This window comes from Dermatophagoides farinae, chromosome 10 (genome assembly GCF_024713945.1).
Source record: "Dermatophagoides farinae isolate YC_2012a chromosome 10, ASM2471394v1, whole genome shotgun sequence".
Taxonomy (NCBI): domain Eukaryota; kingdom Metazoa; phylum Arthropoda; class Arachnida; order Sarcoptiformes; family Pyroglyphidae; genus Dermatophagoides; species Dermatophagoides farinae.
The window spans coordinates 87,308-106,856 of NC_134686.1; the positions used below are offsets into that span (position 1 = coordinate 87,308).

The following is a 19,549-nucleotide window of genomic DNA, read 5'->3' on the forward strand; positions in this document are numbered from 1 at the left end:
CGAAAAACTATTTCAACTGCAATTGTGCATGTGGCGCTCTCTGTTGTTTTAAAATTGAAAATATAGACATAAATTCATAAACTCATCTCATTCATCTATCTCACAATTTATTCATTTATCTTGATAATAATTTTTTTTGGATAAAATTTCGAGTCAAAATGGAATAAATTACATAAAATTTTTAAAATGATCCAATTTCATTTCATTTTTTTGTTCTTTTGAGTTATTCGAAGGAAAAGATGACTGAATTTGATGATAATCTTTTCTATATAGCAAATTAGCAAATATATATAGACAGCATAAATGATGATGAATGACAACAACAACAATAATAACAACGATATTGATTGATTGATGAGAAATTATAAAGTGTCAATGTTTGTGTATGTGTATGAATTTGTGTCTGTTGACTTGGAATGAAAATCAAATGAAATCAGTTGGGCTAAATATATTCATGATAGACAACAAGACTATATAAATTGCAAAACAAACACGCACACACATAAATCCTAATCAAGAAATTATTAGATATAGATTGTTTAATTTTGAATTCAAATTAATCAATTTTCGAATCATCTTTATTTGAGATCCGGTTCGCTTTCGATATTTTGTTTGATACGCAACAAAAGATTTGTGAACCATGAATCAAGTGGTGAAATGGAATCATAGTCTTGTATGGCCTGTGTAAAGCCTTCGGCATCATTCTCTTCAATCTTATTGATCAATGTTTGTAGAAATTTGCATTCACGTGATTCGGTGAAATGTGGAAAAGAATCCTGATATTTTTTGACGGCATTCTCAGCGTTCAATACATCCACACACATGTGACATAAAGCTGCACGGAAATAATGTTCTTTGGCCGAATATTTCAACAATGGTGATTCGATACAAGTACCAGCCACTTGTTCGTAGATTTCAGCCGACTATCAATAGAAAACAAATCGATAAATAATATAAAAATCTGAAATATTTCCTGTTATTATTCAACCTTTTGAAAATCGGCCTTAAGAGCCGAAAATTGTGCCACTTTCAACAGACACCGATTGGCGCTAACTTTTGATTCTTCACCTTGATAATAATCAGCTGCCGTTTGATAATGTAGAACCGTTTTCTCAAAATCCACCAATTCTGATTCGTAAATCTCTGCAATCGATATGTGATGTTTGGCAGCGGTGGTAAATCGTCCCATATCTTGATACAATTCAATTGTTTTCTCCAGACATCGTATCGATTGGCTTGGATCAACTTTTTTAAAACAATTGGCCGCATCAACAAACAAAGTTCCGGCATCATGTTTGTTATTCTGTTTTAGATGAAGTTGAGCTGCTTCAATGAATGCATTTCCAGCCTCTGCAATATTTTGATAAAATCGATCACAATTGGAATGAATGGATGAAAATCATTGTCACAAACCTGCCCATTTTTTAGCCATTTTAAATGAATTGGCTGCCCTAACATAAAGATCTATTGCCTCATCGATTCTGGATCCACCCCTTTTTTGATTCAATAATTAAATTAGATTCATTTGATCAAAAAACATTGATGAAAACAAACTTACCCAAAAATTGAGGATAAAAATCCTTGTGTATTTTTCAACTTTTTCTGAGCTTCCTCCAGAAATTGTACACCTTTTTGTCCTTGATCGCCCATTTTGGACAGTATCAATTTTTAATGATTTTTGACAAATTTTCAAAATGGAATAAATTGATGCAATTGAGAAACGCACAACCTTTTTCGATGATCGTCAAATAGTTGTCATTTAAAAATTTAAAAACAAAATGGAATCATGAATGAAACAATTCTGAAACGGAATTTATTTGAATTTAAATCGATTAAATTGATTAAATTGATATTCAATGATTGCCAAAGTCACCAATAATGATAAAGACAAACCCTATCAATCAAATGTTTACATCACATATGCAGCAGTCATTTTCGCCCACAATATATACAAATGTACGGTACTCGATGTACCACTACTTCGAAAACTCTTAAAAAATTTTATAATCGACAAGGATTCATACACATACATTCATTTCAATGGCATCATCCCGTTATCATTTACCACTGCCACTGATATCGTTCATATAGGACGTAATGAATTTCAAACTTTGATGCAATTATCATCTCTGATTCTTTGAATTCATTCATTAAAATTCTAAATGAAAAAATTTGAATTTTATTTCAGATTTTTTTAAATATTAAATTAGTTTCTCGAATTGATGAATGACATGTTGTCATTTGTTATTATATTTAAATCTTGTAGATTTTTTCATCCGTTTTGCCGGAAGAACTTGATTTAATTTTTTCCATGAGCACCGTTTTCATATCCAATGGAGAACAACGAACATCATCAATATATTCGATAGATTTGCCATTATCATCATCACTATTATTATTATTATTATTATTGCCATCGAGATTTAAATTGAGAATTTCTTTCGTTACTTGTTGCATTTGTTCAACATTTTCTTTGACAATAAATTTTATCACTTTGGATTCTTGTTTATCCTTATCATTGTTGTTGTTACCATTATGATGGGTTTTTATCTCGTCTACCACTTCATCATAGCTTCTTAATTTGGCAATAGCAGCTAGAATTAAATCCTGTGATGGATCACTATCTCGACGGCTATTCGAATTCGTTTCATTAATTTTCGTAGGTGGATGTTGATTTTCGCCTACCACAACGACATTGTCAACATCATTGCCATCAGTCGTTGATTTCTTTGTTGTTTCTTCTATGTTTGACAATTGTTTATCAGGAGATTTTGGACAATTATTTTGAACAGCCGGTGATAGAATTTCATTATAAACATTTTCGATGCTCAACATTTCTTCAATTTCAACGGATGGGCTAAATTGAACGTTTGTTGATTCTCGTTGGCCATATCCAATGGCACGTTGTGGCAGAATATCTCTGAATACATTGAAAAAATTGCTCATCTCCAAAATTCGAAGATTTTGTAGCCCATACATTGCTGCTTTTTTTCTTGCAATGCGTTTACTAAAACCGTCTCCATTGGCCAGATGTTTTCCATTCACTGTAACCGAACAAATATAATGTTTATGGCGATAGGTATTATCATCCAAACGCGTTGAAGCACGCGATATAATCTCATAGATTGGTTTCTCATAACCTTTTGATTTACAATAAGATTTTAAAGCTTCTTCCGAGTTGGTCACGTTCATCATCATTATGTAAACAGGTGAAGTTGGTTTTAGAGAAAAAAAAATTCATCGATCAACGACGCACTAAGATCTAAGACAACGATGATGATGATGATGATCAAAGTCGAATAGAAGGCGAAACCATGTAATCGAATCAGACCAAAACTAAAAAAGAAAGAGATAAAAGTAGAAATGTTATATGAAAACAACAAATTGTTTACTTCACCAAAACTGATTTTCGATATCAATTCAATTTGATCAATGAAAAATTTATCAATCTCATTATTAGCTTCCATAATAAAGCTTTCTTTATTATTGATTAATCGTGTGTGTACAAAGAATAGCTTTATTCGTTTTATTTATCAACAACAAATGAATCAAGTCAGATCATCGGTTGATGAATTCAATTGAAATCATTCATATCTTCTGCAATGAGGTTGTATTACGTTTTGAACACTAGATGGTACTACCTGGAATTTGAGTATCGATTTTTAAAAATTACTTTTTGTTTACTGATTGTTTTGGTTTTTTTCATGTAGATGATTAGCAATAGGCAACATTAACATTTCTATTGTGCCCAAATATTGAAATTGAAATTGAAATCACAGGTGCATGAGTTCATCGAATGGGATATCTCCTTAGTGATACTTCCGATATGATGTCGATTCGCGATTGATTGAAATATTGCAAACGATAAACATGGAAACACCTGGCAGTTGTAAAGTTGTAATTATCATTTATGCTTAGTCTTGACTATATGAATAATAAATTGTTCTTTTTTTGTTTGTTTGTTTCAGAAATGAATGAATGGGTGAATATTATATTCAACAACCTACAACATATCACCGGTATATATGACAAATGAAAGTGAGAGAGAATGGAAAGTCAGAACTGTAATCACGCATATAATGATGAACGTGTGGTCGTCACATCAACCAGAAAAACGTAACGGCATAAAATCAAACAAAACCAAAAACAATCAAATAACGTACACAAAAAGAGAAGATTTCCTTCCACCGACACTAAATCCAATGAAAGTGCTGGACAAAATGTATGTCATGTAGATATATTATACTATAATGCAATAACTACTTACAACAACAACAATTGATTCATTCATTTATTTCAGATAAAAAATTATACCATTTGTCTGTATCTCTGTATTTTAATTGTTTGGTAACCATCGTATTATCACCACCACCACCACTATTGTTGTTTGTTATATACTCGATCATTCATCCGGCAATCAAATCATACAATATCAATATATTGATGATGATGATGGTGGCCAAATCTATATTTGCAAAATGTGCACGGATTTCACGATGATGACAATTTATTAGGATTAAAACAAACGTAATCAACCAATCGTCAATGGTGGTATGTATGTATACTCTAAATTTCGAAAGACCTGACTGAGAATGATCAAATGAACGAAAATCTCATCATCATTGTGTGCAATTTTAATTTTTCGCACGCACACACCGATATGAAATTCTGCAATGTCTGTTCCAGAAACAAAACAACGTCGTCTCTGCTTTATTACTTTCTGCATTGCTATTCTATACATTATTGCTGATTGGGCGGCGGGAAATTCCCCATGCACACATGAAATCCTTCAATTTATTCTGATTAATCTTTTTTTCCTATGATAGAAAGTTATGTGATTCTGGTTCTGTACTATCAAGAAAAGATGACGCCCAAGATTCAAATTATTATTCAATATTTTGTCTTCTCCATAATTCGAGAAGAAAATTCCTAATTAAAATTTTCGTTTTCGTTTTCAATCGACCGAATTACAGCTGCTCACCATCATCATGGTATGAACAACCAATTTATTTTTACACATATCATTTGTTTATACCTTTTGAGAGAAACTTTATCATTCAAAGATGATATGATCATCAATTTTTTTCTCCCGTTATCATCAGTCATTCATCGTCATTTTTTTCTCATGTTTACCAATGATTGTCAAGCATCGTCATTATGGTTGTTATTGTTGTCCACAAAATACTTAAATATCATCTGATCATTTGATATATTCTTTGTCGTGAAAAACCAAAACAGGTTCACCTAGCCTGACGAAAAATCGTTATCATCATCATCATTATGAATGAATAAATGAATGAATGAAAGGTGGACATATTGCAATCACAAGACATTTATCTTCATTTCAGTCTTTATCGGTGGTGATGTATTTTTTCCTTCTAAAACATTTCACTTTATCAGAACTGTTTCCTAGTTAATGATTTAATTTTATCGTTATTTTTTTCTCCATTACAGTTGGAAGGAATTTAATCCGTACGATCTCATCAATATATAGTTTGTCTGTGCGAATTGTGAATTGATTTCAAATCCTTTTCTGTCAATTGTCAATCGAGGACACAAAAACAAAGCAGAACAAACGAACCAATTTTTGTTTTCTTCTTTTTTATCATTATCTAACCTGCCTGGTAGATTTGATGATCATGCACATTTTCTATTATCAACCATTTGGAACCTGTTTTTTCCCTTCATTCTTGCCACATGTGTGTGTGTGTATTTGACCACCACCGCTGCTACCGCCAACAACAACAACAACGAAAATTGAAGAACAAGAACACTCTAATACCTCAGGTAGATTATTATTCGAAGACTACTCAAAAAGTTTTCTGTATCTGTGTTTTTGTGAGCCGTTGTTGTTTATTCTCTTGTTCATTTTGGTGAGTTTCATTATTTATTCACATTCAATACAACGACTACAACGGTGCTTGTATACACAATAACGATAACAACAATTTCAAATCGAAACAAGAAATCAAAGAAAACAAATTTGATTGTCCAAAAGAGCCATACATTCATCCATCTACATCCATACATTGTGGCCAAATAAAGCAAAAAAATAACGAAAGAGAACGAAACTTGTATGATGAGAATAATAAATTCATCATCATCATCATCATCGAGTTATATATTGTGTGTACAACATCCAACGGTTAACGACTATTGTGTGTTTAAAAGAAAAAAACAAGAAATAAAATCCAACAACAAACAGGTAACAAAAGTTTTGGCTTTGTCTTGTTTTCATTGTCGTTTATTAATGGCTGCAATATTCAACAAAATTTTTCATTATTATCAGCCATTGCCATCATCATCATCATCATCATCATCAATACAAGGCAATGGATAACGATTGATTGCAAATGAATGATATCTACTATTTTTAAATAGAAATTTCCCAACTTTTTTCTGGTGATCACCATCCTCTCGTATAGATCGAAAATTCTGCTGATTTTTCTTCTTTTTTTTCTTGCTACTGATTTCAATTCATTTTCTATCCTGGTCATCTTTTTTTTTTAATAATCACTTTGTGTTTGTGCCAAATCATCAGAAATGTATGACAATCCCCAACGCACAAAGATATCATGAAATTTTCATATTGCTGCATAAACCCATCGATTGATTGATTGAAAATGATATGATATCGATATACACATGTGATCATTATCAATCAAATAAGCCAAGCTGACACTGAAAAACAAAAAACAAAGATGTGCATACATACATGATTTGAAATTCTTATTCCGCTTTTCCGTCATTTATATTTCATTCATGAACTGCGAAAAAAATTCCATTTTACGAACTTTCCGTTACAATATCAAACCATGTGTAAATCTAATTAACTTTTGAGTTTGTGCAGTTCTTTATGCTAATTCATCTGCTTTTGTCTTGCATTTTCGTTCTTGGAATTATTTGATTCTTATCCGCTTGAATACACACCTTCACAATCTCCATTTTCTGTATTTTTGATAAAATTTGAAAATTTAATTGAATTCACATAACTGACATTATCATAATCAAAGTCGCTAGTATTGCTCGACCAAATACTTTGAATCGCCCACCCTCTCAACAAAATAAACGATTCCAAGGTTTGTCTTGCTTTTGTTATATTTCTGGTTGCTGTATTCAATTCATATGTTGAGTTTATTACTTGTGTGTGTGATCATATTATTCGAATACTTGGATATAGACAACCAAAACATAAAAATCTGTAGGCGTCCAGGTGAGAGATTAATAATAATGGTCATATTTACTATTACTACAATATGAATGAAATGACAAGAAAAAAAAATTCATGCATAAAACATGATTCTATTCTATGTGATGATTAGACGACATGCGCCTATTTTTCTGGGATAAATAATTTTCATCATTTCTTTATAACATGAATGTATGTCAATGCAATTGTAATCGATTGTAAATGCAACACCAACGAGAAAAAATAAAACATGAATTGAAAACTAGTAGATTTTATACCCACAATACTCTTTGCACAAATTTCATTTTCATTTTTTATCAATTGCCGTTACTGTTGTTATAATATTCTTCATCACTTTGTTTCTTCCTTCCTTACTGTCAAAAATATTGCAGGCCATCATCACATCATCATCATCATCAGTGACATTGGTTGTCTTGTCTTCAAGCTTGTCAAAAGGCAAAAAAAACTTTTCTGCCATTAAAGTGGTGATAATGACGATGGTGATGTTAGGCGAAAGAATGAATGAATTTTCTTAATTTCATTACACCTTTTCATATTATGTGGTCATTTTTTTCTGGGCCATTCATCAATGATAAGACCAAAAAACATCTTGTTCTCTCTTGACTAATCGGCTATTTGCCTATTTTTTTGCTTGCTGTCAATACATAGACAACAACAATTCTATTCTTGGAAATAATATATCACACACATGAAAAAAATTGTTACAACAAATGTTATGCAGCTCATCTGTAGTATACATAATGATGGCTATGTGATAATAATAAATTAGTCTCGTAAAGTCGTGTATACGATTCTCTATGATGATGATGATGATGATGATGTGATGTATGTTATATAACGATATTTTTTCATTCATCAATAATGATCGAAAATAGTGAAAGAAGAAAGAAAATCGAGTTTCTCGTTTCATTTCCATTTTTATCTTTCTCTCTCTCTCTTTTTTTTACACCATTGATGATGACAGAAAATTGGAACTCTATTTCTCTCTTTTTTTGTTTCATTTCGGATCAAACGGAAAAAGACGACGATAAAATCCTGGGATAAACCAGGAAACTGAAACTTGCCTATTTTTTTAATTACTAAAGAAAAACAGTAAAAGTTTTGTAAAGCATGAAAAAAGACTGCATTGCAATCATCGATACGGTAAAACTTTTCCGTTCAAAAAAGAACGTTTAATTAGTGGCTATTAACCAACTTTTTTCCTTATTTTTTATTGATAATAATGAAATGAGCTCTGTATCCAATTCGTACAAATTCTTTGCATATTAATCATGAAAATTTTTCCTGATGATTTCATCAATTAATTTTTAGTTATCAAATTAAAATGAAACGATACGAATGTCCATGATTTCAATCGATGTGTGCGTGTTTGTGGTTGTCACACCAATAAATCAATAAATTCTATTCACAATAATGTTTGAATGTTGTCCTTCAATCAGAAACACATCCATATGTAAAGACAAAAGTATAGTTTTTGAATGCATGAAAAATCAATTTGTTCTATTGTCATGAATGATTTTTCTGAAACTGCAAACACAATGATGCACATATGATGATTGTCGCAATAATTTACTTTCTATTGTACATGCTCATCAATAAATGAATGAATGGACGAAACGTTATGTTTTTTTTCAGATTGATTTTGAAAACACTTTTCATTATAAAAATTGAAACAACAATCGATTGAACAAAATAAAAAAGAAATATTTCATTTTGCATCATTGGTTTATTATATGGAAATTTGCTTTTAAAAAACTTGCTAGATAATGATGGTGGTGAACTCGAAAAAAATTCTAGGCAATCCCATTTGAAATTGTCATCATCATAATCATGTGATTTTTTCATCTTCTTCCTGGAGTTGTTAATTTTCTTCTCGACACATTGTGTTCACTGAGAATGAAAAAATAATGCCATCATTAATTTGAAGAGACAATGGGCCAAAATGAGATTATTCCATTCAGCCACAGAGCCAAATAAATAAAAAATGAAGGACAATTTGGGGATAAGTTAAATGCTTCACCTGTTTATCATTGCCATGTTAATAATGATCATCATCATCATTGCTTCAATTTTATTTCCTTCATGTTTTGGTGTTAATGTTAATTGATGTTGAACATCTTGATCTCGAGTCTAGTGTGCCATTCTCAAATTTAATTCATTGTCACGAATTTTATTTGTTTTATCGTTCTTTCAAATTTATTATGACGATCATGATGTTAAATTAGCTGATTGAAATCAGTCGACGTTGTTTTGTTGTGTTGAAACTTTCCATCATCACTTGTTTTAGTTTTTTCTTTCGTTTCACCAACTAACTTGATGATGATGATGATCATTAGTTTGAAAGAGTTTTCATCATCGTCATCATATGCTGTGGATGGAATGTTGATGTTTTTAATGATTCAACAAGTAGTTGAATATTGATGTCCCATTTTTTCTACACTTGAATAATTTGAATTTTTTTCTTTCTTTCAATCATAGATTTGTAACCATTAACAACAGCGAACTTGCCAAAACAAGATAAAAACCGAAACTGTAAACGAAACGAAAAATGCCTCGAATTCGGACATTAACGACGGTTCTATTTTTGATTATCGTGCCTAGTCTATTTATTTATTATTTCTATTATGATTCTGTATCATCATCGATAATTACCCGATATCAGCCATCAAGCAGTACTGAATATGTACAACAATTAATTGATGGTGATGGTGCTCAACAACCACCATCATCACTACCTCAACAACAACAACAACTACCACCAATGGACGATCCACAGCATAAGTATGCTGCCGTTTGGAGACATGCGACCAATATTTATAATCATCCAGCATCAAATGTTCAAAATGATTCTTCAACCTCATCATCTTTATTGAGATCATCGGCTACAATGCTCGAGAATCTGCTCAATCGTAATCGAGAACGTGAATTTACTTATGCTCAAATTACACCGCCATCAATGCCATCTCCGAATGAAACAATGGATCCAGATCCTGAAATTGAAAGTCATCGACAATTTGTTAAAAAGATGATGAAAGAGGCTTGGGACAATTATGTGCTTTATGCTTGGGGATATAATGAACTACAGCCACAGTCACGTAATAAAAAAATGGATTCTATTTTTGGTCCAACCAAACTGGGCCTTACAATTGTCGATTCAATGGACACATTGTTTCTGATGGACATGAAACAGGAATTTGAACTGGGTCGCCAGTGGGTGGCACAAGAATTAGATTTTGAATCCACACCAACTGAAACATCAGTGTTTGAAACAATCATTCGTTATGTTGGTGGCCTGTTAACCTGTTTTGCTTTGACTGGTGATCCAATGTTTCTATACAAATCTCGCCAAGTTGCTCAAGCTTTATTACCTGCATACAATACTGCCACTGGTATGCTTGATATTTTCAATTTTTTCTTATTCATAAAACTAACGATATTTTCTAGGTATTCCAAACGGTTTAATCATTCCGAAAACTGGCAAAGCTTATCACCATACATGGGCTAGTGGTGCTATATTATCTGAATTCGGATCACATCATTTGGAATATACATATCTAAGTGATATGACAGGTGACCGGCGTTTTCATGATCGTGTCAAACGAATCCGATCTGTTTTGAACAATGCCGAAAAACCAAATGGCCTCTATCTATTGATGTTGGATGAAGAAACCGGTCGTTGGACCGATAATAAAGTATCATTAGGTGCACTTGGTGATAGTTTCTACGAATATCTCATCAAAGCGTATGTTCAATCTGGTCATCGTGATCGGCAAGCCTTACAGATGTACACTGACGCTATGGATGCAATCGATCGTTCTGGAATGATCAATCAATCAGCTTCAGGCCATTTGACTTATGTTTCTGACTTGGTGTTTGGAAAACCAACTAATAAAATGCAACATTTGACCTGTTTTGCCGGTGGAATGTACATGTTGGGCGTTCATCATATGGCCGGTAACTCTGCTGTAGGAATCGATATTCCAGACAATGTTGTACGTGATGATAGTGCGCCAAAAACTTTAGCCAATCTGACAGCTGCCGAATATAGTCGACTACAACGGCATTTTGGTTTGGCTGTTAATCTCACCGAAACCTGTTATCAATCATATCATCGAACACCGACACATTTGGGGCCAGAATCATTCTACTTTAACGAAAAAGTTGAAGCCATTAATCCGAATGGAGATTATTACATTCTTAGGTAAGAGCCAATTGATTAAGAAAAATTCATAGTTGTTAATTATCACACAAACGAATAGGCCTGAAGTTATTGAAAGTTATTTTATCATGTGGCGATTAACACATGACAATCGATATCGAGAATATGCATGGGAAGCTGCACAGGCAATTTATGAACATTGTCGAACAGAATCCGGTTATGCAGGCATATATAATGTGATGCACAAACCAGCCATCAAGGACAATACTCAGCAAAGTTTTTTCCTGGCCGAAACACTCAAATATTTATATCTTATTTTTTCCAATGATAAATTGCTATCATTGGATGAATGGGTTTTCAATACTGAAGCTCATCCGCTGCCAATATGTGGTCATAATTCGGCATATCCTGCCTCTACTTGCATCAACAACAATAATAATAATAATAATAATGGCCGAACCTAGCATTCATTCAGATCAAGTCTGAATTTTGAATAATTGTGATATTTCTCATTATAAATGATGATGATGATATGATATTTGTAATTTGTAACTTGTAACATATATTTAGAATTTTTATTGTGGAAACTTTGCTTTTTTCTGTTTTTAAATTCTAACAAAAATTCTAAAATTTTGCTCGATCATTATTTTTGTTCGATGTTTTTTTGTTCAATACATGTTTCACTAAAATGACGAACGAAAAAAAGAAAAAATTACAAACAATGACAAAAAGTCCTACGTCTGCTGAACAAGAAAGCGAAAATGAAACCATCTTCTCATCAACGTTTTCAACATTGTCTGATGATGCAAAAATGTTGCCAATGGATTCGATGACAATCGTACGGCAACTGGCTACATCATCAGTATTGGTCATTGCTCCCGTGGCTTTAACATTATTGTTGGTTATCATATCGGTTCATATTCAGTGCATATTGAATTATTGTCCACATATACCTATTGATGAACTAATACCGGTGTTTTCCAAGACCGATACACATGATTTCAATGCAAATGCTGCAAATGCATTGAAAAATACTGGTGTTCTATTGAGCTACATAATTGTAGCCACATTTTTCCTACTTGCACTAATCTATTTCCGTTTATATAAAATACTGGTTGCTTTTGGTGTATTCTTGGTCATCATGTTGTGCACAATGAAATCATTAATCTATTGGCATAATCTATTGTTTTTTCTCGATTTTGCCATTGATAATTTTACCATTGGAATTTTAGTCTGGAATCTGGTTGTCACCGGTAAGTACGGGTAATATACAATATGTATAAAAAGATATTTAAAAGACAAAATTCGTTCATCAGGTTTGATCATATTTTTTATTCTCAAAAGTCCTTTACTCGTACAACAAATCTATCTGATCTACATAAGTTTATTGGTCAGTAATTTTATCATCACTTTATTATCGCCATCTACCGCTTGGGTTTTATTGATTTTTTTAATCGTATGGGATATGATTGCCGTATTAACACCATGTGGTCCATTGAATCTGATGCTTAAATTGATTCGAAAACGGCAAAGAATGAATGAAAAAGTCTATGTACCACCTGTACTCATCTATTCGACTATGATTTTCGATTATGTGTCTATTTTTAATGAACAGAGTGCACAACGTATCTCACCAACAACAACAGTGACATCACCGAAAGTAGCAGAAAAACGTTACCAAACTAAACATCGTCCAAATCTTGGTCTTGGCGATTTCATTTTCTATAGTCTATTGATGGGACAGGTTCGTCAAGCATATACATTGATCACGGTTTGTTTTGCTGGTCTTTCCATCCTGGCTGGATTGATTGGAACATTAGCCATATTAGCATGGTCACGACGTCCTTTACCAGCATTACCAATATCATTATCGATTGCCATTATTGTAGTCATTATTTCCGGTTCATTCACTGAACCATTTGCGCTATATTTAAATTCAAATTTAATTTTCATATAATTTCATTTTATAATGATAATTTACAAATGCTGATCCATTTATAGCTAAATAAAACAGTTCATTTATTCATACTATAGTGATATATCAATGCACATCCATATAAACCTTGAAATTTAATGTAAAAAAAGAATAGATTTTTTCGTAAACATTTCAATCAGCCGTAGTCCTTGACCCGCATCCCCAACAACATCCCTTCATCCATACATTTTTTCCAAGTTTTTTTTGATTCGGACGACGACGACGACGAAAATTTAGTCAACATTCGATTCGTTCATTCATTAAATAGATCCATCATGTGGCTGTGTTTTCTGTTGTTTATACAAGACAACAAATAAATCCATCACCATTATCATGTGAAATATACAGCCAATAATTGCATCATTCGCATGATTGATATATCAAGAAAATGTATTCAATTGAAAAAACCACATCATTCATCGTCTCACTCAAACGAAACCATTGTCATTATCATCATCATCATCATCATCAGCAAATGAATTGACAAATTTTCTTTTCACATTTTGTTCGACATTTCATTCAATTGACACTTTTTAATCATTATCGTCCTTAAAACACCTATACATTTTTTCACCGAACCAGGAAACTTAATTTAAAAAAAAGAAAAAAAAAATTAAATTTTTCTCCTGGCTTTCAAACCGTTCAAATAAAATGTAATAATTGGTTTCACCAACAATAATTCTGGCATATGCTACTACCACAATTTTCAATATCACGTTATACAACTACTACTACCGAATACCAGAGTTTTCCGTTGCCTTTTCGGCTTCAATCATTGATTCGTGGATTCGCGTTTGTTTGTTGATTTGTGTTTGTATAACATTGTCATTATCATTATTGCAAATGAATTGATCTTATTGTATTTATTCTCATTGTCGAAATTGTGTTACCAAAGAAATTAATCGTTTATAATATATTGATGATGATGATTGATATCAAAACAACAAATATGATAAAATAGTCAGGTTCAATTTTTTTTTATCACATCAATTTCTCACTGGTAAGTTTTTTCAATGAAATTATCATACAGTGCTGATTTTTAATTTTTTCTTGCATATTGATGATGATGGCGATTGCTAACAACGATAGTTATTTTTGAGGGAAAAAATGCGTCATTTATTTTCAGAATCATTAATGGCCAAATTTTGTATTTACCATTTTTGATCATATGTAGAGAGAAAATTATTGATTATCGTGTTTTGAAAGAAAAATTTAGAAATCATTCTAAATTCATTTGTTTGGCATTCATGTATTATGACAATATAATTGCAACAAACAATCGATCTATAGAATAATAAATGAAATTTAAATTTAAATCTCTATATCTCTATATCTGTATATTTTATTATTTTTCAGCTTTGACTTTCATCATCATCCAAAACTTCATTGCTCACATAAATTCCATATATTCGTTTTCACATCAAAATAAATTGATTGATTGAATGAATGCATGAATCAATTTTAATGTTAATGTTAATGGGAAAATGATTGAAATTGTTTTTCCTTTTGTATTTTGTAATTTCAAATTCGAATGTTCAACACCACAACAGTAACATTAATAATTGTTGATTGATCAAAAAAATAAATACATGAAATACAGGAAAATGTCACCGGCAATGCATCCACAGAAATTGTCTACATTTGCTCGAATCAAGATGCCTGACATGATACGAGTTACATACAAAGCTATACGTATGACATGTTGTATGTTACACAATGTCTATTGTATTCCTGGATATCTTCTGCTTAATCTATTAATGTTGCCATTGTACTATATCTCGATTGAAGCTTATTCTTGGATAGAAAATATTCTTTACTATGCATTACTTTACATTGTTGGCTGGTGGGGCTACGGTGGTGGCCTAATTGTACATGAACATGGTGATGATATACATCAATTGTTAGAAGGTATTCTTTCATGTATCAAAAGGATTTATTTACATTTTCCCACTTTATAATAGATAATAATCCAAATATTCGAGTACTAGTGGTTGCTAATCATCAATCGACGGCCGATGTACCGCTTATGTTTCAAGCTTTCTCTGCACGTTCTTCATACTCATTACTATGGATCATGGATCGGGCTTTCAAATGGACCAATTTTGGTCTAGTCTCACAAGTTCATGGTGATTATTTTATCGATCCAAAAAATTATGTCCCCGACAGCATTGCTAATCATTGTCAACAACGATATAGTTTAATGAAAAACATGATCATCATATTTCCCGAAGGTATATTTAGTGTGTATCATTCATAAAGTTATTGATTAATTATCAATTTGTTGTTTCAATAGGTGGTTTTCGATACAAACGTTTGCAATCATCGATAGCGTTTGCCACCAAACGAAACTATCCAATTATGTGCAATGTAACATATCCTCGTGTGAATGGGTTTCGTGAATTATTGAAAGATGACGTCAATATAACACATGTTGTTGATTTAACCATCTGTTATGATGATCCAGACAAAGTACCTTCCATATTGGATATTGTGCGTGGTATAAATTATTCTGGTGTTCACTTTCATTATAAAATACATCAATTGAATGGAGCCGAAGAAAATATCAACTCTGAGGAATGGCTTTATGAACAATGGCAAAAGAAAGAGGCACTATTGAATAATCATTATACAGCTATTAGGCGAAAACAACAAAATCATCCAAATGATTTATCCATCGATTCAAACAAATCAAGCTCATCAGGTGATGACCATGTTAGTTGTGGTTTACCATCGGCTAAACATCAAGAACAGCAATCATTACTTCGAAAACGTAATGATATTTCTCCCATCAAACCATCAAATGTTGGCATTGGTGCCGGTTGTTGTGATCATTTGAGCCCAGATAATGTCGATTCATCAAATCATTCGCATAATAATAATAATAATAATAACCAACATCCATCTTTATCTCCCGAAACACAGGCAACGACAACAACAATCACTGCGCCATTATCGGCAGCATCATCGGAAAGTGTACTAAAATTTCGTTCACATCATGAGTTTCAAACGTATCGATTCGATTTAAATCAAGGTCGTCCTGTACGATTTAGTTTTTTCCGTACGTTATTCTATCATCTTGGCTATCTATTTGTCTGTTTAATGGCCTATGCTTTCATTGCTGTACTTATCGTGCCAACGCTATAAAAAAAATTTAATGAAAACAAAATTTCATTACATTCTTCACCTAGTCATTGATATAATGATTGCAAACTAACCCATCAAAACAAGAAAAAACGGGAAAGCTTTACAAAATCATCTCAATCAATTATGACAATCACACATATGTTGATTATCGATCAATAACAATCAATTTGGGAACAAATATTTGAACAAAGAAAAAAAATTAGACATTACAATTTCAATAATAAATAAATGAATGAATGAATGCTTCACTTTTTAAACATTCTAATCAATAATCAATTGTGATCACACAAAATAAAAAACGGCTTCAAGTTTATGTTAGGTTTTGAATTTTTATTTTTTATCCTTCACACAAACTAACACACTCATATTCACAGATCACAGAACCATTTTATTATTATTAATTTGTAAATTATATTCATTTTTGTTCGAACAAAATCATTAGTGAACGAATCATCATTCTATCTACAACAAAACATTGAGTGGAGTGGCAAAAATCATGGGCATCACCAATCATTTGTAATTCTTTGTATTTCACAATTTATGTGTATAAAATAAAATCATTATCATCATGTTGTTCACAAATGAATATGTTATGACTTTTTTCTTAGATCGTCTAATATATCATCCATTTTCAATGAAAATGATACACCACATGAACAGCTTTTATCCGCCAATGGATTATCCACGACACAGAATCCACTACGAATAAGTTCATCTTCATAATCTATTTTCGAACCAAAGAGATAGTCAAGGGATTCACGATCGATAACAACACGTTTGACAAATAGTACATCTTCTTCGTGATTGTAATTGATTTTATTATCTGTAGAAAATTCATATTCAAATCCAGAACAACCACCACCACGAACACCCACACGAAGTAATTCATTCGAATCGAGTACCTCTTCGATACGTTTCAAACATCGGTCCGTTACAATTACGTTATTCGTTTTTGATTCTTGCGGATGATTGATTGGACTAGACTGATTTTCTTGGCCAGATGATGACAAAAATCTATAAAATTGATGTGACACCAGATGTGTTCTTGCATTCGCTAACAATGACAAGCGACGGCATGATGATGAATAATTTACAAATTTGATGGTCCGATTAAAAAGCACGAATGAAGTACGAATCAACATTTAGTAATTTTAAATTAATATATCAGATTTTGGTGACCAAAATCCGATCGACATGTTGCGAAATTTTGTTGACTATTTTAAAACATCTGATATTTTCACTCTACAAGCTAATTCAATATATTACGATAGATGTCGCTATATCATGCCATTCATTTACACCAGTGATTCCCAACCGGTGGTTCGCGAACCCCTGGGGGTTCGTGGGATATGCAAAAGGATAACTTTGTATGTACTAGAATTTTGTAAAGAAAAAACCCCCGGGGGTACGCGAAGAAAAAAAGGTTGGGAAACACTGATTTACACATTTGTGTAATGTTTAAATGAACTCGCGAGCGGGAAATAAATGTAAACAAGTTTGTCTCAAAAAGGAAAATTTTGACTTTTATTCCGACTTTACTGGCTCATTTTACAAATCATATAGAGGAACATTTTGGTCATTCAGTGGCAGGATTGTTTTTTTGAAAAATTACATGACTGTTTTGTATTTATTCATCATCATTCTCATTTGAATGATGTGATCTAATTCCATTTAATAGAATTTTTTGTAATAGCCACCATAATAGGCTGGAGCATATCCATATCCATACCCATATCCGACACCACCCAAACCGTAACCATACGAATAAGCTGGGGCATAGCTATTGCAGATGAACGAAAAAAATCTTTGAACATTTTGAAATCCAGAATAATCAATTGATCAATTACCTTGCATAGCTAATAGCTGGAGCATATGATTTGTAATATGGTGCAGCATAACCATAGCTATGATAAGCTGGAACAGAATAAGTTCGGTAAGCTGGAGAAATGGCTTTGTAGTAAGCTGGTCCCCCATATCCATAGCCAACACCACCGAGGAAACCGTAACTGCCATAATATGGCACGGCCGAAGCAACAGCGGCTAAGACCAAAAGAGCGGCCACGATATATGTTTTCATTTTTGTTCAAATTTGCTTTGAGCAAAATAGTAGCAAATAATAGTTTTTGTTTGGTTTGTTACTGAATGATTTTGTCCATCATCAATGGTCAGCTTTTTATATCTTCTTGGATCGATTTTTACCTCTCTAACTATACGAAAAATACCTTCTTCTTTTTCCTTCAAATGAAGATTCATGGCGGAACTTTTCCATTGCATTGTTTATTAAATTAAACATCTACCTGTTCAACTCGACACACACACACATTTTACTCAATACCTACTTGTTCATTTTTTGCATTATAATTAGTTTTTTTCTTGCTTATTATTATTATTATCATCATTATTGCTTTCTGGATAGTTATCAAACGAAACAAACAGGTAGCCCATTATCAATGTCATCATCATCATCATCATCGCCGTCGTCATAACCAATGTGATGTTCCAACATACTTTTCATCACAACAAACATGATACATGCACAGTGAATGTGACAAAGAAACACTGAAGACTAGAAGTGTTTGAGATATTTTGTTTCATTGAATGATGTCCAAAAATAAAAATCATAATCATAAAATGATGATGGGCATGATGACGATGGCTACACCCATCATGCTGGAACATCATTGGCCATTTTTTTTGTTAGTTTATTTTGCTCATTCAATGTCCAGAAAATCACCATCACTGATACCTTGTCATATTTTTTCTTTTTTTTCTCTTACCTTATCACGTCGATGCAATCAATAATTTTTTTCGATTCACCATTGTTAGAGTTGTTTTCCAGTTTCTTTACTGGAAATCTTCTGGAATACATTAGTGGTCATCATCATCGATTTTGTTTGATCGGTGTCGTTCATATTTCCATTTGTCATATCTACATGTTTAAGTTTGAAAAAAAAAATTAATTTGCGTGTTTTGACGCCATTCACATGCGGCAAAAAACAATTTTCATCACTAAACGTGGTTGGCTGATTCCAAGGAAACAGCAAAAAATAAAATTAATTCT

The 19,549-nt window shown here is 32.3% G+C and overlaps 6 protein-coding genes across 23 annotated transcripts; 3 read left to right on the forward strand and 3 right to left on the reverse strand.

The window, feature by feature from the left end:
• Positions 1 to 77: 77 nt before the first annotated feature.
• Positions 78 to 1,922, reverse strand: alphaSnap (Alpha-soluble NSF attachment protein). Its single transcript, XM_047053599.2, has 4 exons — positions 1,559 to 1,922; positions 1,414 to 1,493; positions 989 to 1,350; positions 78 to 923 (listed from the first exon to the last, which is right to left on the reverse strand). The coding sequence occupies exons 1-4, from the start codon at positions 1,648 to 1,650 to the stop codon at positions 579 to 581; spliced, it is 879 nt and encodes a 292-aa protein (XP_046909555.1). The 5' UTR covers positions 1,651 to 1,922; the 3' UTR covers positions 78 to 578.
• Positions 1,923 to 2,156: 234 nt separating this feature from the next.
• On the reverse strand, positions 2,157 to 3,336 carry LOC124491006 (uncharacterized). Its single transcript, XM_047053598.2, has one exon. It carries the CDS (start codon positions 3,196 to 3,198, stop codon positions 2,254 to 2,256), a length of 945 nt encoding a protein of 314 aa, XP_046909554.2. The 5' UTR covers positions 3,199 to 3,336; the 3' UTR covers positions 2,157 to 2,253.
• A 19-nt stretch (positions 3,337 to 3,355) lies between these two features.
• On the forward strand, positions 3,356 to 11,999 carry LOC124491004 (mannosyl-oligosaccharide 1,2-alpha-mannosidase IA). 16 transcript variants are annotated; one of them, XM_075734531.1, is made up of 10 exons: positions 3,356 to 3,607; positions 3,711 to 3,897; positions 3,969 to 4,222; positions 4,301 to 4,555; positions 4,974 to 5,307; positions 5,455 to 6,205; positions 6,290 to 7,079; positions 9,689 to 10,599; positions 10,655 to 11,411; positions 11,470 to 11,999. In XM_075734531.1, the coding sequence occupies exons 8-10, from the start codon at positions 9,759 to 9,761 to the stop codon at positions 11,831 to 11,833; spliced, it is 1,962 nt and encodes a 653-aa protein (XP_075590646.1). In that variant the 5' UTR covers positions 3,356 to 3,607; positions 3,711 to 3,897; positions 3,969 to 4,222; positions 4,301 to 4,555; positions 4,974 to 5,307; positions 5,455 to 6,205; positions 6,290 to 7,079; positions 9,689 to 9,758; the 3' UTR covers positions 11,834 to 11,999. The 16 variants fall into 16 exon arrangements, with proteins under 16 accessions (XP_075590646.1, XP_075590648.1, XP_075590649.1 ...); XM_075734529.1 differs by lacking the exon at positions 3,356 to 3,607 and having other exon boundaries at positions 3,624 to 4,222; positions 4,301 to 4,991; positions 5,103 to 5,360; XM_075734530.1 differs by lacking the exon at positions 3,356 to 3,607 and having other exon boundaries at positions 3,624 to 4,222; positions 4,301 to 5,307.
• A 58-nt stretch (positions 12,000 to 12,057) lies between these two features.
• On the forward strand, positions 12,058 to 13,406 carry LOC124489867 (presenilin-2). The gene is made up of 2 exons (XM_047052265.2): positions 12,058 to 12,622; positions 12,686 to 13,406. Exons 1-2 carry the CDS (start codon positions 12,058 to 12,060, stop codon positions 13,324 to 13,326), a joined length of 1,206 nt encoding a protein of 401 aa, XP_046908221.2. The 3' UTR covers positions 13,327 to 13,406.
• Positions 13,407 to 13,552: 146 nt separating this feature from the next.
• On the forward strand, positions 13,553 to 17,070 carry LOC124489866 (acyl-CoA:lysophosphatidylglycerol acyltransferase 1). 3 transcript variants are annotated; one of them, XM_075734537.1, is made up of 5 exons: positions 13,553 to 14,344; positions 14,434 to 14,514; positions 14,561 to 15,252; positions 15,306 to 15,575; positions 15,638 to 17,070. In XM_075734537.1, exons 3-5 carry the CDS (start codon positions 14,934 to 14,936, stop codon positions 16,486 to 16,488), a joined length of 1,440 nt encoding a protein of 479 aa, XP_075590652.1. In that variant the 5' UTR covers positions 13,553 to 14,344; positions 14,434 to 14,514; positions 14,561 to 14,933; the 3' UTR covers positions 16,489 to 17,070. The 3 variants fall into 3 exon arrangements, with proteins under 3 accessions (XP_075590652.1, XP_075590651.1, XP_075590653.1); XM_075734536.1 differs by lacking the exon at positions 14,434 to 14,514 and having other exon boundaries at positions 14,701 to 15,252; XM_075734538.1 differs by lacking the exon at positions 14,434 to 14,514 and having other exon boundaries at positions 14,895 to 15,252.
• Positions 17,071 to 17,984: 914 nt separating this feature from the next.
• On the reverse strand, positions 17,985 to 18,638 carry LOC124489869 (uncharacterized). Its single transcript, XM_075734540.1, has 2 exons — positions 18,336 to 18,638; positions 17,985 to 18,268 (listed from the first exon to the last, which is right to left on the reverse strand). The coding sequence occupies exons 1-2, from the start codon at positions 18,563 to 18,565 to the stop codon at positions 18,160 to 18,162; spliced, it is 339 nt and encodes a 112-aa protein (XP_075590655.1). The 5' UTR covers positions 18,566 to 18,638; the 3' UTR covers positions 17,985 to 18,159.
• Positions 18,639 to 19,549: the final 911 nt, after the last annotated feature.

Coding starts and splice junctions, on each gene's coding strand:
- LOC124489867 (XM_047052265.2), top strand. CDS start 12,058: ATGACGAACGAAAAAAAGAAAAAATTACAAACAATGACAAAAAGTCCT. Junction 12,623..12,685: donor CTGGAATCTGGTTGTCACCG/GTAAGTACGGGT, acceptor TTCGTTCATCAG/GTTTGATCATATTTTTTATT.
- alphaSnap (XM_047053599.2), bottom strand. CDS start 1,650: ATGGGCGATCAAGGACAAAAAGGTGTACAATTTCTGGAGGAAGCTCAG. Junction 1,494..1,558: donor TTTTTATCCTCAATTTTTGG/GTAAGTTTGTTT, acceptor GAATCAAAAAAG/GGGTGGATCCAGAATCGATG. Junction 1,351..1,413: donor AATGGCTAAAAAATGGGCAG/GTTTGTGACAAT, acceptor AAAATATTGCAG/AGGCTGGAAATGCATTCATT.
- LOC124491004 (XM_075734531.1), top strand. CDS start 9,759: ATGCCTCGAATTCGGACATTAACGACGGTTCTATTTTTGATTATCGTG. Junction 10,600..10,654: donor TGCATACAATACTGCCACTG/GTATGCTTGATA, acceptor GATATTTTCTAG/GTATTCCAAACGGTTTAATC. Junction 11,412..11,469: donor GGAGATTATTACATTCTTAG/GTAAGAGCCAAT, acceptor ACAAACGAATAG/GCCTGAAGTTATTGAAAGTT.
- LOC124491006 (XM_047053598.2), bottom strand. CDS start 3,198: ATGATGATGAACGTGACCAACTCGGAAGAAGCTTTAAAATCTTATTGT.
- LOC124489869 (XM_075734540.1), bottom strand. CDS start 18,565: ATGAAAACATATATCGTGGCCGCTCTTTTGGTCTTAGCCGCTGTTGCT. Junction 18,269..18,335: donor CCAGCTATTAGCTATGCAAG/GTAATTGATCAA, acceptor CATCTGCAATAG/CTATGCCCCAGCTTATTCGT.
- LOC124489866 (XM_075734537.1), top strand. CDS start 14,934: ATGAAATACAGGAAAATGTCACCGGCAATGCATCCACAGAAATTGTCT. Junction 15,253..15,305: donor TATACATCAATTGTTAGAAG/GTATTCTTTCAT, acceptor ACTTTATAATAG/ATAATAATCCAAATATTCGA. Junction 15,576..15,637: donor GATCATCATATTTCCCGAAG/GTATATTTAGTG, acceptor TTGTTTCAATAG/GTGGTTTTCGATACAAACGT.